Below are 20700 nucleotides of genomic sequence, written 5' to 3'. Positions count from 1 at the left end.
ATTTTAACTTTAAACTGTCACTTCTGGTCAAAATATGAGTCCTTACCCATAATAAAGCTTCCTTCAGTGAAAGAAGTCAATCCCCTGTTGTCCTCTCACATCAAAACACATTGACATATTAGTTCAGAACTATTTTGGACTGTTTTGTGCATATTTCTCTCTTGATTCAGAAGAGATGACTTTTCATGTGTGGATTATTGTGATGATTTTATCAGCTGTTTGGACTGTCATTCTGGCGGCACCCATTCGGATCCATTGGTGAACAAGGGATGTAATGCTGAATTTCTCCAAATCTGTTCCCATGAAGAAACAAACTCATCTACACCTTGGATTCAGCAAATGTTCACTTTTGGATAAACCATTCCTTTAAAGTGAATTCATTTATTCATCAGTGTTCTAAACAATGTTCTAAATTGTAGCTCATAATGTGGCAACAGTTTGATAGCCTACCTGTGATCATTCTTTTCATTTATAATCCCTTTGTATTTAAATAAATAAATAAATAAATAAACGCGTGTCTATGTTATGGCCAGATCCTCTCATACAAACTAAAAATGTCTTTACTACACATTTATCTGTATATTCGTGTCAAACATGTCCTCTCTCTCAATGGTTATTACTGTCATTTTTATTGCTTATTGATAAAGTGTGTGGTCTGCGTTATCCACAGGGAGCGCGGAAACGCGCCGCTCGCGTCGCCAGCGCGCTGCAGATCCAGGAAGCGGAACGAATGAAGTTCATTTCTCACAGCTGGTGATGGCGGATGCTGTCGAAATAGAGACCATGAAGAATTATAACATAGCGTTTGAGAGGATAGACCCGAGCATTAGCCGCTATCCCTACTGTATTGTATGGACGCCAATCCCCGTGTTATCGTGAGTGATTCTCGCCTCCACTGTTGCTTTTGCTTCATGTTGATGTTTTAAAATCGATTCAGTCCCTTAGAAAGAAGATGGTGTTTATGATGGATGCATTACACCAAACATTACACAAGCAAGCGACGCGCTGCGTCGCGTTATTGCGCAATAGCGGTGTACACCTTCTGGTATGTCGCGTTAACAAAAAGGTTTAATACACATAACCAGATTTGGCATTTGAAGTGGAAACACCTGGTCGCTGTGTTTAAAGGAGTAGTCCCCAAAATTCTGCCATTGTTTATACTCCTTTTGTCACGTTGCTCTGACTTTGTTCCAAATTCAAATATTGGAACACCGAGGACGCGCTCATAGAAGCATTTTAAATAATGTTCACATTTGATACAGTAAGAGTGGATGGGTACCGGCGCTGCTCCAAACATGACAAACAGTAGTCTTCTGAAGTCATATTATAGCTTTGGGTGAAGAACAGATGGAACTTCACATTGTTATTTACTAAAAATGTGTAAGGTTTGTAATTAAATTAAAATATGGTGTGAGAAAACAGGTCAAACAAGGGCGGAATACATTTAAATTTTCATATGATTATCGACACCAAATATTTGAACGTGCCACATTGCCATGGAAAACAAAACCAGTCTAACCTTCATTATTTAATTTAGCCATTTCATTGGCTAAAAACTGCTCTTTGTGCATGTAAATTTGATCCTTCCCTATACTTAATATTGATCCATGATTGTAAAAGCTATTCGGAATGAAATCTGTTAAGGCCCGTTCACACCAAAATTGATAACTATAACGATACTGAAAGTGATTTTAAGGACAGCGTTCCTCTGTGTCCTTATTGTTAGTATAGCTGTAATTAAAGTTATTACAATGTTTTCTCGTCTCTTTACCTAAAAGTAGTAGTGTGGAATTACCATTGTACAGTAATGGGTTTAGACTGTTAAACCATATCGTTTAGATGTATGGTGCTGAATAAATACCATATTAATGTACTGCAGTGTTTACACCTGGATATTTTAGTAAAACTTTGAAAATTGTAATACATTTTAATACTTTTTTGTAAAGTGAAATCATTGTGTTTGGACACCATTTTGTAATGCATATCAGTAATTCTATAACATACATTATAATTTATGACCATTAGATGCAAACACGACACCTTTGTTGAATCTTTGATGCATTTGTCCTGGGATGGAGCTTGAGTTCTTTAGCGACACCCATTATGTTCTGGTCTGGGATCAGAATCCAAACTCCTTCCGATTATCATTTGCTGAGAGGAATCTGATTACAGCTGATCTTAGACCAGTCTCCTGGTGTCCTCCACTGCAGATTATCTCAGTGTGAGAGTTCCTCGCCCCATGTTTTCTTCTTCTCCTGTATTTGGGTCAGCGGCTTGCTCTGTAGGACACTCGGTGATAAATATGCACATGGACAGGAGCGTATCTGGGGTGCCGGCGTATGCCCTACTCCACTTCACAAACTCCACCGGGGCTGTTTTATCCAGGATATTCATACTGTTATTCATATCACCCCCCTGAGAGCTCTGTTGATAATACTTTTTTAATCACTTTGGCAGGAATTTTGGTCTAGTGTCCAATCCGCTTCCTTATCTGGTTGTCCTTTGGATTGCCGGTTCTGTTGTCCTGCTTGTTTGAATTCCAAAGCCAAAATGACATGAATATGAATCAGCAGGGGAAGCTGGATTTTGGCCAGGTGTATGATATTGAAAAGGGCATTCTCCAGCCTTGTGCTTTTAGCTGTCCTCTCAAAAACACACAAGTTTACATGTATTTCCACTCTCTTGTAAACAATTTCAAATAATAGCTGTTTTTTAGCAATTTCCTCCTGCCTTTTTTGGCTCTAGCCAAGTAGTAAGTGAAGGGATATTGTTGAGTCTGTTGGCCCGTTATCATAAAGTAATCCCTCATGCAAGATTTATATATTTGAATTGCACATACAATTTCCATCTATTTGGATCATGCAGTTTTAACATGAACAAACTAATAAACCTAATCTGATGCATATATGTCAGTCATACATAAATGAAATCGGTAAGAAACCGATATTTATCGGTTTAACCGATAGGCTTTCCTATAGCTCCAATAGTAGAGCATGGCGCTAGCAACGCCAAGATCATGGGTTCGATTCCCAGAGAAAGCAAGAGCTGATAAAATGTAAAACTGTAACTTGAATGCAATGTAAGTCGCTTTGGATAAAAGCGTCTGCTAAATGCATAAATGTAAATTTATTTAATGTAACTAACATAAATGATGAAAAAACAAAGAGAAAAAAAGTAAACTAAAAGAAACAAAAATTCTACCACTGCATGTCTGTTCACTGCTATTCTTCTCAGATAACCAACTATTTTCTTTTCAGATAACAATACAAAAAATAAAATAAATGAACTCAACGAAGTGGTATACATGCGTAAACTTGGGAAAAAAAAGTTAAAATTGTATTTCAATTGCATATAAAATTTCCATTCATTCGGATTAGACTTAATCTTAATGTGATGCATATTTTTCAGTCATACATTAAATGAAAATGGTAAGATTTCTGCACTAAAAATAAATAAATAATGCATAGAATTGACATCTATTTGATTTTAAATAATCACATTTTCAAAATGCATTCATTTAAATTGCTTAGAATCAGCATAAATGTTCATTGTGGAAATAAAAACAAACATTTATTAATTTTAAAAAGTATAACAGTTCAAATATGACTGTGGAACAGGCAATAATCAGATAGTTAAAATAAGACCGAAACAAATGGGATTAACTGCTAACAAATATATGAAGTAGTTACTGTATTTTGTATATAAACAGATTCAGTTCATTAGTACTTGTCACGTTCCACTCAGGAGAAGGGAATTGCAGAGGCAAGGCATTTCTTCCAACACACGCTTTATTGCAGGAATACACAAGGAAACACAGGGCTTATAAACACAGGGAAATCAACAGGGAAGAACGGAAACAGGTGCAGGGCAATTCAACTGGGCTTGGGACAAATTAGCTAATTAACAAAGGAACGAGGATGGCCAAATAGGGACACAAGAGGAGGGGAAACACAAGACAAGGACTGACAGTACTGTCATAGAAATATATAGGTATAAAGAACAAAAAACTATAAAGTACAGAAGATGTACATGTTTACAGAGAAAATTAATATAAGCTTTTAACATTTTTCTTCCTGGAAAATAAAGAAAAAAATCTTGTGTAATATAACTTGTGTGTTTTATTGTATTTGTTATACTTGTATTTTTTTATTATTATTATTATTTAAATTGTTTTTGCCATGAAAATAGCGTAAGATGCTGACATGGCATTAAATAAAAATATACTACTACTACTACTCTTCCTGGAAAATGGATGAAAACATTGATCATATTCTTGTCTGGGGCAAAATCAAATCTTAAGACCGTGTGCTTTTGTTAATTCCTTTTGTTTGTTGTATTCTTTCAGATGGCTCTTTCCTTTCATCGGCCACATGGGCATCTGCACCTCCGCTGGAGTGATCCGTGATTTTGCAGGTCCATACTTTGTCTCAGTAAGTATATTTACATGCACTGTTATAATCAAGATATTAGGGGTTTTTGGCATATTCAAGCGAGAATCCTTATCTGCCTGTCCAAGAATACATGAGAAAGTGCATGACTGGATATTTAAAAACACACTCTGAAAAACAGAGGTGACATGCAGCAGCATGTCAGTGTCATCAAGTTAACATGTCTAGCTATAGTAACATTGTCTAGGTCTGTTTGTCTGACTTTACAAAGACCAGACTCTGTTATAAAGGTTTAATTTTCATTGAATTTTTGTTTGTGTCATGGCCAAAATATCGGCACCCTTGGTAAATATGATCAATATAAAAAAATGCACAAAAATCTAACCTTTCGTTGGATAAAAAGAATTTAAAATGGGGGGGAAATATCATTATGAAATAAATGTTTTTCTCTAATACACGTTGGACACAATTATTGGCACCCCTAGAAATTCTTATGAGTAAAATATCTCTGAAGTATATTTCCATTCATTTTCACAATTTTGAGCACTCCAGGGTGATTATGAACATGAGATTATCCAGCCATGGCTCCCTGTTTCACAGAAATATAAATAGGAGGGAAAACAAAGCCTGAATTCCCTTTATCATCCATCACAATGAGAAAAACCAAAGAATATATTTCTGATGTGTAGCAAAAGATAATTGAGCTTCACAAATTGGTGAAGTGGCAAAAGAGCTAGAGCAGTGAAAATCCCCATTTCCACCATCAGGGCAATAATTAAGAATTTCCAATCAACATAAAATGTTATGAAACTGCCTGGAAGAGGACGTGTGTCTATATCGTCCTAATGCACGGTGAGAAGGAGAGTTTGAGCGGCTGAAGACTCTCCAAGGACCACAGCTGGAGAATTGCAGAAAATAGTTGAGTCTCGGGGTCAGAAAACCTTAAACAAAATAGTCAAACAGCACCTACATCACCACATGTTGTTTGGGAGGGTTTCAGGAAAAATTCTCCTCACTCATCCAAAAACAATCTCCAGCATATTCAGTTATCAGACACGACTGGAACTTCAAATGGGACTGGCTTCTATGGTCAGATGAAACTAAAAAAAATTATCTTTTTAGCAGCAAACACTCAAGATGGGTTTGGTGAACACAGGGATAAAAAGTACCCCATGTGTACAATGAAATATACTGCTGTATTTTTGATGTTGTGGGCCTATATTTCTGCTGGACATCTTGTTTAGACACATGGCATCATGGATTCTATCAAATACCAACAGATAAAAAATCAACAAGTGACTGACTCTGTTAGAAATCTTATAATGGGCCATGTTTGGATTTTCCAACCGGACAATAATCCAAACACAAACCTCAAAAACCACACAGAAAAGGGTCACTGAGCACAAAACCAAGCTTCTGCTGGCCATTCCAGTCCTCTGACCTGAACCCTGTAGAAAATGAGTGAGGTGAACTGAAGAGAAGAAGCACCAACATGGAGCTGTGAATCTAAAGGATCTGGAGTGATTCTGGATGAAGGAATGGTCTCTGATCTCTTGTTAGGTCATCAGGCATTATAGGAGAAAATGTAGAGCTGTTAAACTGGCAAATGGAGGTTTCAAAAAGTCTTGAATAAAAGGGTGCCATTAATTGTGGCCAATGTGTATTAGAGAAAAACATTTATTTCATAATATTTCCCCCCATTTTAAATTCTTATTATCCAATGAAAGAATAATTTATTTTTTAAATAAAAGATCAAAAGTATTAACAATGAAGATTCATTTTCACAGCCTTCTTTGATCATATTTACCAAGGGTGCCGATATTTTTGGCCATGACTGTACATACATGCATACAGTATACAAATGCAAATCAATTTATAACTTTTTTTAGATGCGTTTTTTCTGGATTGTTGGTTGTTGTTATTCTGTCTCTCACTGTTCAAATAAACCTACCATTAAAATTATAGACTGATCATTTCTTTGTCAGTGGGCAAACGTACAAAATCAGTAGGGGATCAAATTATTTTTTTACCCCACTGTGTGTGTGTATGTATATGTGTGTGTGTGTGTGTGTATATTACATATTAGTTCACCCTGGTAATGATATTTAAAGATTGTTTCTCACTGAAGCACAAACTTTGTTTGTATATTTCAGAACTTGTGGCACTGAGAAAACAAAACCATTTATATAAGATCCACAATCTTAAGAAACAAATGCTTGCAAATATAAGAAGCACCTGACCTGTAGTAAACATTATTTAAGCCTCATTGAGCATCGCTGAACATCATTTGCAGCACTGTTTCTTAGTAGAGAAAACGAATGCCAGATTGCCAAATTGCATCATTTAAGTAACATTGGGAAGATTTCCAAACGGTGCAGGTTTAAATCTATCATTGGAAGGTTTGGATCTCTTTCAATCTGGCAACAATGAGCTTGTTAGAAGCCCATAGAGGCTTGTTACTGTGAGACGCCTGAGCTGTGTTATAAATGACCTGCGTAGACTGGGCTGCACTTTCCTCCTGTCTGACCTCAACAATGTCAAACAACTTTTTGTTGACATATAAAGGCCTTATAAAGTGTATCTGGTTTCGGTTAAGGACGTTCCTCTAGATAAAGGTCTCTATAATTTGGTGTGAAGTTCCGTGGATCATTTTCACTAGAAATCACTGAAAAGTTCAGCGTTCACCACCAGCTTCGTCAGTGACCCTGTAAGAACACATCCTGTTATTTCCAAAAGAAAAATCTATACCTGTGCAAAAAGGTGCAGAGCAGAGGAGGACATGCGGTGAAAGCTACACCTCCAGCTCCGTCAGCTCTCTGCACGACTAATTGCAGTTTTCTCAGCTTCCAGAGACGATCTTGTTAACAATACATGGTCCTAACCTAGAGTTCACCGTCAGGGCAACTCTATCTCATACTGCACCTGGTATTAAATGGAGGATCCAACCGATTGTTCATAAGAATCCTGTACAAAGTCAGACAAGCTGTTCAAACAAAAGCAAAGTCATGGTACAAAAGCTCCACAGCAGTTCTCATCAGGTTCGGACATCGTCCTTTAAGCACGTCTCTGTCAGACAGGAGCAAAAGTGAAATGTGTTGGGTAGAGCAGGGCTGGTAACGTGAGAAGATGGGGTTATTTGACCTACGGTGATACGGGCCAGCACACACTCAAGTGCACCACAATCTGCTCCACTTAACGCCGCTTGTGGCTGACAGCTTGTGGACTGAAACACATCTCGCATGTGGAATGAGCAGAGCAATGTGGGTTGAGGTCAGTTCACAGTTCACATTATGACACTTGCACATGAAAAAAGTGTTATATTTTTTCAAATATGTTAGCTATGTGTCTTGACCACATTACTTTGTGGTTGCAAGATTGATTTCTTACTGATGCATGTTAAAAAAAAAAAATCAAATTTCACCCAAAAATTCACATCAAGTCATAATTGACTCAACTCAACTATTTAGTTCCAAACTGGTATGACTTTCTGTCTTCTGTGAAACCTAAAAGTAGGTTGTCTCAGTGTTTTTTTTCTTCCAAAATTGTTTGTTTACCAGCATTCTTCAAAATATAAATGAGAGCATTATTAAAAATTTAAAAAGAACCGTATACAAGGATCATTAATTCACAATAAGATCTATAATATTTAGAATATTGATTTTAAGTAAGCTGTTCAAAAGTTCAGCAAAATGTTGGCAACCAAACAGTTGCTGGTAGCAGTTGACTTCCACAGTATGGGAACAAAACATACTATGGAAGTCAATGGCTACCAGCAACTGTTTGGTTACCAACATTCTTGAGTTCTGCAGAAGAAATAAACTCACACAGGTTTGGGCCGACATGAGGGTGAGTAAATGATGACAGAATTTTCATTATTGCGTGAACTGTGCCTTTAAGTAGTTTGTTTTCCATTTGATAGAATATACTTAATAAAATATACATATTCTTAAGAATCAACACTGACTTATTTTTCCTACAACCCGAATTCCGGAAATATTGGCACATTTTTTTTTTATTTGAATGAAAGGAGAACTAAAAGAATTATAAATCACATGAGCCAATATTTTATTCACAGTAGAACATAGATAACATAAATGTTTAAACTGAGAAATTTTACAATTTTATGCACAAAATGAGCTCATTTCAAATTTGATGCCTGCTACAGGTCTTAAAATAGTTGGGACGGGGCATGTTTACCATGGTGTAGCATCTCCTCCTCTTTTCAAAACAGTTTGAAGATGTCTAGGCATCAAGTTTATGAGTTTCTGGAATTTTGTTGTTGGAATTTGGTCCCATTCTTGCCTGATATAGGTTTCCAGCTGCTGAAGAGTTCGTGGTCATCTTTGACATATTTTTTGTTTAAAGATGCACCAAATGTTCTCTATAGGTGAAAGATCTGGACTGTAGGCAGGCCAATTCAGCACCCAGACTCTTCTACTATGAAGCCATGTTGTCGTAATAGCTGCAGTATATGGTTTTGCATTGCATATCCTTCTGAAATACACGTCGTCTGGAGAGGAGCATATGTTGCTCTAAAACCTTTATATACCTTTCAGCATTCATAGTGCCTTTCAAAACATGCAAGCTGCCCATACCGTATGCACTTATGCACCCCCCATACCATCAGAGATGCTGGCTTTTGAACTGAACGCTGATGACACGCTAGAAGGTCTCCCTCCTCTTTAGCCCGGAAGATTTCCAACAAGAATGTCAAATTTGGACTCGTCTGACCATAGAACACTTTTCCACTTTGAAACAGTCCATTTTAAATAAGCCTTGGCCCACAGGACACGACGGCGCTTCTGGACCATGTTCACATACGGCTTTCTTTTTGCATGATAGAGCTTTAGTTGGCATCTGCAGATGGCACGCCAGATTGTGTTTACCGACAGTGGTTTCTGGAAGTATTCCTGGGCCCATTTAGTAATGTCAATGACAGAATCATGCCGATGAGTGATGCAGAGCCGTCTGAGGGCCCGAAGACCACAGGCATCCAACAAAGATCTTCGGCCTTGTCCCTTACGCACAGAGATTTCTCCAGTTTCTTTGAATCTTTTGATGATGTTATGCACTGTAGATGATAAGATTTGCAAAGCCTTTGCAATTTGGCGTTGAGGAACATTGTTTTTAAAGTATTCCACAGTCTTTTTATGCACTCTTTCACAGATTGGAGAGCCTCTGCCCATCTTTACTTCTGAGAGACTCTGTCTCTCTAAGACATCCCTTTTATAGCTAATCGTGTTACAGACCTGGGGCCTGTACCATGATGGTAGATGAACAAATTCAGAGTTATAGGATAAGTTTTGAGTTGACTAAACCAAACCACTCCAATCTGGCTTTGTTGGTACCATGAAGCTGATCATCAACTTTCTCTGTCAACTCAGGCTTGATCCTGAGTTAATGGAGCACGTGCACATGAATGTGTGACACCAACGGTGAACAGCCAATCACAACACAGAGCAAGTGTGATTCACTTCTCGCGAGAGAGCCAGCGAGATTCAAAACTCTTTTGTTTAAGGTTAAGAGATTAAAGAAAGAGGAATTTAAACGCATTTCCACTGAATACTTGTCCATGAAAGAGGACAAGTAAAGGGGAATTATCTTGCTCTATCAGTGCAGTCGCAAGTGAAACTTGTGAAGTTACTTTATATAGTTGATAATATATATTGAGAGAGACTCAAACATGTAAGGTCACATGTAGCCATTTTTAAAGTGTTATCTATTGATTCTACCACTTATTTATATTACATATGATCTGTATATCTTAATATTCATTTAAAATAAATGTTTTATAATAATTGTTAAACTAAAAGTGTTTGTGTGTAATGGAGTAATAATAATATAAATCATATTATAATTATATAAATCATATGTAAATTGTAATTATCATTAAAGCCAGACAATTAAAAAGGTACTTCATAGCGACCTTTAATTTGTAGGAAGAGAAACTGGGGTAGTGACTTTTTTTGTGTGTCAGACATGTCACTTTGCTCACATCTGATTGGTCCAATTTCAGTTTGAGATCTCTAACTCAGAACATAACCTGCCCCGGAGCAGGTTAGCCGTGCAGTGTAAGTTACTATGGCAATACATGCAGCTAAAAACCAAGCCATTTTCATGGTACCTAAAACCCAGGATTGATGCAAACTAAACTGAAACTTACCTGGCTAGCCAGCTAAACCGGCTTCATGGTACAGGCCCCAGATGTCAGTTAACTTAATTAGTTGCTAGATGTTCTCCCAGCTGAATCTTTTCAAAATGTCTTGCTTTTTCAGCGCTTTGTTGCCCTCATGCCAACTTAGCAGGCATCACATTTGAAATGAGCTCATTTAGTGGATAAAAGTGTAAATTTCTCAATTTAAATTTTTTTTTATGTTCCATTGTGAATAAAATATTGGCTCATGTGCTTTGAAAGTCTTTTAGTTTTCATTTTATTCAAATTTAAAAAACGTCCCAACATTTCCGGCATTCGGGTTTTATAACACATCTTAAATTGTATTTTATCTACTGCCCTGGCATTAGGAATTTACTGATCTTGTTTTTAAATTATTTTAAGTGTAAACAAGTGAGGGAAAAAAAAAAAAACCTGTCCGTGCAAAATATTGTATTAAAATAAAAAATTAGGGTATCTGCATGTAAAATATGGCCTATGAATTATGACAAACAATATTTTCCAAGCAGTATTTTTGTATTGTGTGTTCAGTGGTGGGGAGTAACTAGTTACATGTAACGGAATTACGTAATTTAATTACAAAATTAATTAATTAAAGACTGCTCTAAAATATGAAACACCAATGTTTCAGAAGTTTATAACAGAGCTCTGCTCACGCACCCCTCTCTTCTGTGGATAAGCCTAAAAAATAATATAATCATAAAAAATAAAAAGTGAGACTTACTTCTTCTGGAGGTGCAGCTGGATCATGAACAATGGGTACTGATTAATCCTTGAGTTTTAACTTTTTAACAAAACCTGTGTTGAATTGTCCCTCATATAGAAAGCATGATTTGCACAGCCAGACATAAATTTAGTGTAAGTGAAGTGACGTGTGGCCAAGTATGGTGACCCTTACTCGTAATTTAACCCATCCAAGTGCACACACACAGCAGTAAACACACACACACACACACTGTGAACACACACCCGGAGCAGTGGTCATCCATATTACTGCGGTGCCTGAGGAACAGTTGGAGGTTTGGTGCCTTGCTCAAGGGTCTCACCTCAGTCGTGGTATTGAAGGTGGAAGAGAGTGCTGGTATTCACTCAAAAATCAAAAAGGCTTGATAATTGAGACTGTTTAGGTTTTTGGGGATTAAAAAAAAGGAGTGATTTTTTTATCATTGTAGGGTGGTTATGTCCACACATTGCTAAGACACATTTATATGAAAATGAAGATATTTTGCTCCTTTAAAATGAAAATATAATCTTAATTCAAGTGATGAATGATTTCGAAGTCTGACTGTTATGAGTGTTTCTGTAAGGTTAACCCTGCCTGGTTTACATGTTTGAAAATGAATAACAGTTGAAAACATTAGAAATTTAGAAAAGTAATCAAATGTAATCAGTTACATTACTTTAATAAAGTAATTGAAAAGTTACACTACTTATTACATTTTAAGTAGGGTAACTTGTAATCTGTAACGATTACATTTTCAAAGTAACCTTCCCAGCACTGCATGTGTTATAGTATAGATGTTTGATTTTGTAATGCTGTTTAAAGCGTGAAGTGAGCTTGAAAGGACTGAAACGGAGTTTGTCAGAGTTGCTGTTGAAGGCGCTTGTGTGTGTGTAACTGTGGTGCTGTCAGGCAATTAGTGCTGTCATCATGATGTCAGCCGCAGCTCTACAGTCATTAGTCACATGACCTGGCAGCAGAACTGAGCCATCGTGAGCAAAGATGACTGATGTCAGCGCACACACTTGAGATGAGTGACAGCTAGCGGATAGCAGCAGGTCATATAGACCTCCCAGGATTACTAGCTTTCACAGAAAGAAGTGTGGATTCATAATGGTGTCTTTCAGGAAAGAGGGAAATGTTATGAATGAATTGTAAAAAAACGCCTATGCTTAGGGCTTTGTTGTTGTTAATTGTTACATTGTACACAAACAGAGTTGACTGTCTGTTTCTCTGCTCTTGCAGGAGGATAACATGGCATTTGGAAGACCGACAAAGTGAGTCAATGCTGTGATGCTGCATTGCACAGCTTAGAGCGATGCCACAGTGTTTACTTACACAAATGACTGACTTATCGCGGTCTCTATATTAAGCTGGTATACAAGGAAGTATGTAATCGTCAAAAAAATACAGATGTCACCTTTTTAAAGCATGACTTGTGAAATAAAAATCAGAAAAATTCAAATTATTCGAATTTTATACCAAATATATATAAAGTTTACATATGTATTTTGTGTCATATTTGATGCATCAGGCTTATATGGATCATATAATATGATAAAGTGAGAATATGGAGCTCACACTCTCACATTTTATTCAGGGGCCCAAAATTAGCAAAAATATGCAGTTGCTGATATTTATATGATTGAATTCAGATAAATGAGATCTTTATAACAGTATAAAAGTATACTTGCATAAAATACATATAATAAATATTAGTCATCACTCTTTATCTCCCAGTAAATCTCAATAAGATGATATTTCATAGCTTAATTTTATGATCAAAGCTTAGTAGTTTTTATTTTGGGGGCAAAATATACAATGCAATACTATACAGTCATGATTGAGAAACATATAAATAAATATTCCTCTGGGCATAATCATATTTGAAATAGAAGCCTGTATCATATTTAATACTCTCATTTTAACATGATTTTTGTTTGTTAAAAAAGACACAAAATTAAACAAGTAAAATAAAGTTAAATGAAAAACGTTGCTTCATTCCACTGTTCATCTTGAAATATTACTTGCAATTTAAAAGTCATTCTTACGTTTACTTTATAAAAGTAAAGATTTCGCATCAAAAATACATGTACCATGAAGTACTCTTATTGTATACTAAAAGGCCTTTATTTGCTAAAAAGTATAAACTATCAATCAGACAACAGAAGGCAAGTAGTAGATTGTGAAAAACAGTGTTGGTCATTTAGAGGTCATAGAATTTTGTGTATCAAATGATACAGCAGACTTTATAGAGTTAATGTCCTCCAACAGTGGTTATAAAAGAAATGACTTGGCCTGTTGAACTGCATTGTGGGGTTCAGCTTTTCATGATACATGTGATTCATGCATGTGTGTTTGCTGCAATATTCATCTGCTTTGTTCCCAGGTACTGGATGTTAGACGTCAGTAAAGTGTATGCCAGTGGATCTAACGCGTGGGACACAGCAGTTCACAACGCATCAGAAGAGTACAAACAGAGGATGGTAATCTGTCTTTCTTCCCTGTTTTGCTTGTCCATGTGCAGTTATGAACTACTTTCAGAAAAATCTTTAAAAAATATATATTTCTTTTAGGATCCATACGGATAAACTGGTTTATATATTCTGACAGATTATCTCCGTTTTCCCTCTAGCACAACCTCTGTTGTGACAACTGTCACTCGCATGTAGCGATGGCACTGAACCTGATGCGTTATGATAACAGCACCTCGTGGAATATGGTGAACCTCTGTCTGCTCTCGCTCATTCATGGCAAACACGTCAGGTGAGACCAACAGACACCGCCGCCTTCAGATGTACTTCTGCATGTGTTTGTGCTTTGATCAGATTTCTAAGTTTGAAAATCTTTTTTGGTGTAATTTGTTCACAAGAGGGCTTCATACTAACTCTGGATCATACTGAACTCTGGGTAAACAGAATCCTGGGTTGTCTTGCTTAACTTTGACAGTGTTCATAAATTTGCCTGTGGTTAACAACTAATCCTTCACATTCCTAAAATTTCGTCTTTGCATATTTGCAGTACCAGATTCATTGATTGGATGAACGCAGCGTGCAACCTAATTACATAAAGGCTCATAAATGCACGTCGACATATAATGTATTGTAGAGTTTTTTCTTTCTGTGACTGTCCAAAGCAGGTGAATATGAGGCACGTGACTGGTTGTCTGTTGCTAAACATATAGCCATAACATTCAATGCCTCATTGTTTCACACTGTACACTTTGACACAGGAACATGCTTTTAAAACCCGCAGGGAAAAGTGGTGCTAACCCCGCTTTTAAATTACAATAGTGAAACATTTCTCTCAGCCTGGGGTCAAAAGCAGGGTTCAGAACAATGTTTGTTCGCATCAGGACACTTCAGCATTTTCACTGTAGTTTGCCAAGCTGCACACAATTCAAAGTAATTTAACTGCACTCAACTATACTCATAATAAGTACACTACCATTCAAAAGTTTGGAGTCAATAATGATTTTTTTATTTTTTTTAAATAAACTAATACAGCAGGAATGTGTTAAATTGATCAAAAGTGACAGTAAATACATTTCTAATGTTACAAAAGGTTACCATCCCAAATATATGCTGTTATTTTAAACTTTCTTTTCGATTAGAAAGACCAGAAAAAGTTTCACGGTTACCACAAAAATATGAAGCAGCAACATTGATGATAATAAATGTTTCTTGAGCAGCAAATCAGCATATTATTATGATTACTGAAAGATCATGTGACACTGAAGACTGGAGAAATTATGCTGAAAATTCAGCTTTGATCACAGGAATAAATTACACCTTACAATATATTCAAATAGAAAACTCCACAGTAGTACCGTTTTGGTCTCACTTTATATTAAGGTCCGATTATTAAGGTCATTGCACACTGACTCCGAAATTTTCGCATGCGTTTTTTCGTGTTCCCCATCCTTTCCTATCAAAATGCATGCTACGGATGCGAAAACACAGAAAATCAAGCCTGATCCAATTTATTTTTGACGGACGAAAGTTTCGGAGGCAGTGTGCAAACGTGATTGACACAACGTGAGCTCAGAATCTAAATCATTTTTTAAATGGTTTATTTCAATTTGAGTGAAGATATTCATTTAAGCAGGATATTTTTTAAATCCATTCATGCCTTTGTCACGTGAAGCACAGCTGAAGTAAATGATTTCTGGTAATGCTTCTTGAAAAAGACTGATCGCTGAACCTACAGACATAAAGTAGAGCACTGCTGCAGTGCGCTTTATCATTTCAGCTCTAAGTTTAGATGTAGTATGTTTTATAAAAGGTGATGAGTTGCATCTCATGGTTACCTTGAGTTGAAAAGGCAACAAATGTAAACCGATATTACGAACATTTTCATTTTGTGGATTACAGGGATTCTTGTAATGCTATAATAATCAGACCTCTGGATCTGCTTAACAGTGTAAACCGATATGCTAGACTTTGGTGTCTTGGTCTATCAGATGGCATTTTATTCTAGATTGAAGTAAGTGCAATTTTGGGAAATATAAAAATTATGAATAAATTGTACTTAAGAAAGGTAATAGATATTAGTAGAAGAGATTTTGGGATGTTGTTTGTTTGATTCCACAGCCGTTTATATCCTAAATGTGGATTTAAATCATCCCTACTGCAGGATTGCATAATTATAGGACTGAGAAATTGGACCCAGTGCTGTGTTTTGGGTGTCAGCTAAAAATGCACCTACATGATACCTGAAGTCTAACAAGGGATTGCTCCAGACAACTTTTTTTTTTTTTTCCAAGACTACTGGTTACTGTCTGAGCACAATGCATGTGCATTGGCCCCAGGAGACTGAGAGGGACTCACACAAGGATAGGCTGTCATAGTGTCTCTCAGGTGTAATTGAAAGTGTTGCATTATGTGTGTTTCTCCTGGCCCAAAGTGTTCAGAGTGCATCCATCACTGTTTATTATGAGAATTCTACTGTCAGTCACTAAAAAAAGGACCTGCAGGTATGAAGTGATGATGCAGCTCTTTTGTCCTCCAGCTTGTGGAAGCACATTGTTGTGGTTGCGTCAGTATGGAGAGTAATTGGACGTCAGACAGAGCAAGAATTTTGACTATCAGCATGAAATCTGGTCCACAGCATATTCTAATCTGATATTGCAAGGAAAACAAACACAGTCTGTGTGCTGTTGAGGGAAAAGTGATATCACAATAGTAATTTGTCTTTTTCATCTTTTATTTGCTTTCTGTTTGTGATTAATGGTCTTTGCTTAGGTAAGCACCACCTTTGTGAAAAAGACTGCACTGAATGTGCACTTGTAGTGTACTTCAAATCTTAAAACTATATTTTTTTAAAAACTGTACTTGCAGAAAATGTAATATTAATGAAATAAATCCTACTTAAGTGTATTCACTTTTGTGACTTTCTTAACGCACTTAAGTAGACTTGAAAGGTGAACTTTGGAATAATATCAAATTATTTAAAGTACATTTTAAGGCATTGTTTTATTAATCTTTTTAACATGGTTAAAGCACTCTTATTTTGATGTTGACTAACATACTAAAGCACGTCAAGTACTTGATTATAATTTTACCTAGTGGTATTCATTTAAAGTTAATATATTTTAAATGTACAAAATTGCAACTTTACTACAAATGTGTAATTACAAATATATTTAAATACATGACATACGAATTTCAATAGAAGTTACATTAAAGTACATTTTAGTTTACTATAAATGCTTGTCAGTACATTCAGCAGTGCACTTTAACTATTATTTCAATAGACAATAAAAGTCATTATGAGTAAAAAAAATCACTCTAAAGATCGTGAATTTTTACATTTAAGTACATTCTTTTAAAGTATATTATATCTGTAATAAGCACTCTAACTGTAAAACCTCTAACTGTAAATATTAAATGTTGGCGAGTAACTCATCCTGCACAGTTTTTTCTAATCAATTGGACTTGCATACAATAAAATTGACCCAAAAATACAAATCACATTGACTAACATTGAAGGAGGGTCCCGAAACATAGCTTGAGACCAGAATATTATAGTGATTTTGGGGTGGGCTTTTTTTTTTTTACTAGGAATGCATTGATCCGATACTCGATATCGGTATCGGTTCCGATACTGGCATTATCTGCCAGATCAGGTATCGGTCAGACGAGACCGATCCAAATCCGATATTGTGTGTATAGTATTCTGTGTTATTGTTAAGCCCCACGAAAGGCACAAAATCATTATAAAGCACCATGAAGTTTTTGTGCACTATATTTCAAGTGTTCTGAAGCCGTTCCATAGTTTACTGTGAGGTACAGATGAATATTTAAGTCAAGTTCACGTAAACTCTTAGGTCAAGGTGATGAAACTTTCTCCAAGAGCGCTCAATAACTGAGATTTAAAACTTATACGAAAAGGCTCAATAAAATATTGCACAGATTTAATATACTACTGTTACGATCAGGTCAACACACAGAAGTATAGAAATTCTACATTGATTAAAAAAAAACTGCGATCGGATCGTATCAGACGGATCGGATTGGTTCTGAAAAAATGGTATCATTGCATCCATATTTTTTACTTTGAGCCAGTAACTTGGAGCTACAACACCTTAAAAACAGCATGACAGTGCCTTGGCAAACCTACAAACCATTTCAAACACAACATAGAAAACCTCTACATCATGGCACAGACAAGCAATATCAGAATCTAGTTTCTTTTACGTTTTCATCTTCACTGAAATTGTATCTTTCTCTCACACAGATGTTTTTTTCTCTCTCTCTCTCTCTTTCCACAGTTGCATAGGTTTCCTGAAGACCTGGCTTCCTTTCTGCATCTTGACCAGTGTGATCCTGGCTGTGACTCTGTCTCTAAACCTGCGATGACCCAGCAGGGTCACACACAGATGAACGGGCTCGTTGCCCATCGGAAACCCATCACTCCTGGTCCAGCGGGACTCCAGTGAATGTCAACTTGAAGTCCAGCTCTTCAGAGCCTAGAGGAGCTCAACATCAAAAATCAAACGCTAGACCTCTTTGTCGTAGGGTAGGGACAGCAAATACACCATGGCTTCAATGTCTTGTGGTGATGTACGAAACGCTATTCTCAAAACCTGTCTTCCAAAGGCATGACTTTGGTGTCTCTTGAGGGTTATGGTGCTCTTTTATCGTTTGGTTAGACTTTGATATCCAAACTATAACTGCTGTTTAGGAAATATAACCCTATAACGTATATATATAGTCTTATATTTTAAATATAACTTGAATATGAATTTCTAATGATGCTTTGTTCTTTCTGAGAACATAGTTTATTGCAGAAACAATGCATTGTAGTAAGATACTCTGGAAGATGGATTTCCTTTTAAAATTCTTACTATGAATACGAAAGCGTATTTAAACGTTTTAATGTTTAATTTCATTTAGGATTACCCTTTTAGTCGTTTTATTGGCAAGGCTAACCATCAACTTAAATAGCTTTTAATATTGTAGCTTGGCATGCTTTAAAGTGTAATTGTTTTTATACAAAAATCAAATTACATATGGAGATTAGCATTCAAAAATTGCTAGTTAATAAATAAGCTAATCTTGTTTGCAGTATTGAAAAGCATTCTTTTGTGCTGCCTGGCCAGCTGTTATTATATTGCATAATTTATTGTTATTGCATTAATTTACTATTATTATATTACATGATGAAATCGCGTTGTCAAGCTGAATGTGACACATTTAAAAGTGTAAAATGTAGGCTAAGACTTGATTTTATCCATTGGGAATTGATTGAATCAGAAAAAAGCATGCATTCCATAGCAGAAGAGACCAGACATGAATGCGAAGGCTTGAAATGTAAGTGGCCTTGTTGAATTTAGTCGAAAAGGACAGTTGTTTCAGTTCATTTGAGGAAAGGTTATGAAGACAGACATTTAGTTTTCTAACATGCACTAATAAATCCTGCACAGTAAGACCAGGAATGAAGGAAAGTAAATGATGCCTTTAATATATCTTTGTTGTCCTGAAGAACACTTGATTCTCATTGCAGGGGTTATGGATGTTCTGTTTGAAAGCTTTACTCTTTCAATCATGAGATATTTAATGCTTGCATTGTTTGTTTTCACACGAAATATCAAAGGTATTTTCTTATGTTGACTATTGACTTGGTATAATGGCACAATATGCCAAGTCTAACCATCATATCACATTTAAAAAAAAAATGATAACATGATTTGTTTCATATAAGGTCCAGGGTTTGGATAATGCTCATCAAAATGAAGCAGGAACACTGAAATCTGCCAAGCACACATCCAGGTCATAATTTCACCCCAAAAACAAAAATGGCAAAAAAAAATAAAGCCTGTTTTATTATCTTTTGCATGTGATATTTCATGGCAATTAAGCACATTTCCTACTGTATGAAAACTATTATTTAGTTATTAATTAATTATATTAATATATGATTACATTAATTGTATTTATACATCCTTGTAGTATTTGTAGAACTGCTTTATTATTTTTAATGCAGTATTTTTATTGTAACAACAGTAAAAACTGTATTAAAGTAAAACATTATTTTAACAGGCTTTGTTTTTTTTAATGCAAAATATATTTTAATTTGTTTCTGATTTGGGGTGTAAATCTGGCCTGTTTTTGTGAGATTCTGAATTGCTTAATTAGTGTATGATTAGAAAGAAAATTAAACCCGGGGTCAAAATGGGCTCTCAAAATTATTACGGTATTTTATTGGAATAAAAGTTGTAAAACATGTAACTAATGAAAGTAAAATTGATGTTTTCATTATCACAAAAATCTTAATTATCCTAATCGCAAGCTTATTTTATTTTTATACAGAATATATTTTTGTTTGCTACTGATTTTGGGTGTATTCCCTCTCGTACGTCTGAATGGATCTGTTTGGTGTATAATCAGAAAGAGAAACAGTCCCAAAGTCGGATTGGGTGAAATTTAATCTTTATTACTGTAGTCCAGAGCACACAACTCCTGTTTGCTTTTCTCAACTGTATTCATGAATTTAGCACTTCAAACACCGATCGAACCCTGCCGTAATCCTAGACTATGGTCTGGACACCAAACCCGTTTCCATGACTCCTGTGTGATTAAATCCCCTCTTTGTTTCATGTCAAAGAGAAAAATCACTGAACTCCCCTCTTACCTATTGCTCTCCTCTCACATTTTTCCTTTTCATTCCTCTTTTCACACCCTCTCTGTCTTTGGAGGTATTGCCAAGAGCAGCAGGTTGTCGAGTGTGTTTTTGTCGGTGGAGTGTCTTCAGATGGGCCGGTATGTGTGTGTGTGTGTGAGAGGAGTCTGGCCCCTGCTGGCCCCGGCTAGAGCTGATCACATTAGAGATCCTGTGTGAAGTGAGACGTTCTTACTGACGGCTTTCCTATCTTCAAAGACGTGAACTAGTGGATCAGAAGCACATTTGACTGTTTA

General features: G+C 36.1%; 1 protein-coding gene across 1 annotated transcript; it reads left to right on the top strand.

Annotated features, from left to right (window-relative positions):
• Positions 1 to 714: 714 nt before the first annotated feature.
• tmem222b (transmembrane protein 222b) lies at positions 715 to 19450 on the top strand. The gene is made up of 6 exons (XM_079381838.1): positions 715 to 875; positions 4346 to 4430; positions 12527 to 12558; positions 13671 to 13767; positions 13917 to 14047; positions 18054 to 19450. The coding sequence occupies exons 1-6, from the start codon at positions 757 to 759 to the stop codon at positions 18139 to 18141; spliced, it is 552 nt and encodes a 183-aa protein (XP_079237964.1). The 5' UTR covers positions 715 to 756; the 3' UTR covers positions 18142 to 19450.
• Positions 19451 to 20700: the final 1250 nt, after the last annotated feature.

The sequence above is a fragment of the Barbus barbus genome (genome assembly GCF_936440315.1).
Source record: "Barbus barbus genome assembly, chromosome: 27".
Classification (NCBI taxonomy): domain Eukaryota; kingdom Metazoa; phylum Chordata; class Actinopteri; order Cypriniformes; family Cyprinidae; genus Barbus; species Barbus barbus.
Note: the sequence above shows the minus strand (reverse complement) of the source record. Positions and strands in the feature narration are given on the sequence as shown.

What these genes read in the sequence shown, in the direction of transcription:
- tmem222b (XM_079381838.1), top strand. Translation starts at nt 757, where the DNA reads ATGGCGGATGCTGTCGAAATAGAGACCATGAAGAATTATAACATAGCG. An exon ending in ACGCCAATCCCCGTGTTATC is followed by an intron (nt 876 to 4,345) that starts GTGAGTGATTCT and finishes GTATTCTTTCAG; the next exon opens with ATGGCTCTTTCCTTTCATCG. An exon ending in CAGGTCCATACTTTGTCTCA is followed by an intron (nt 4,431 to 12,526) that starts GTAAGTATATTT and finishes CTGCTCTTGCAG; the next exon opens with GAGGATAACATGGCATTTGG.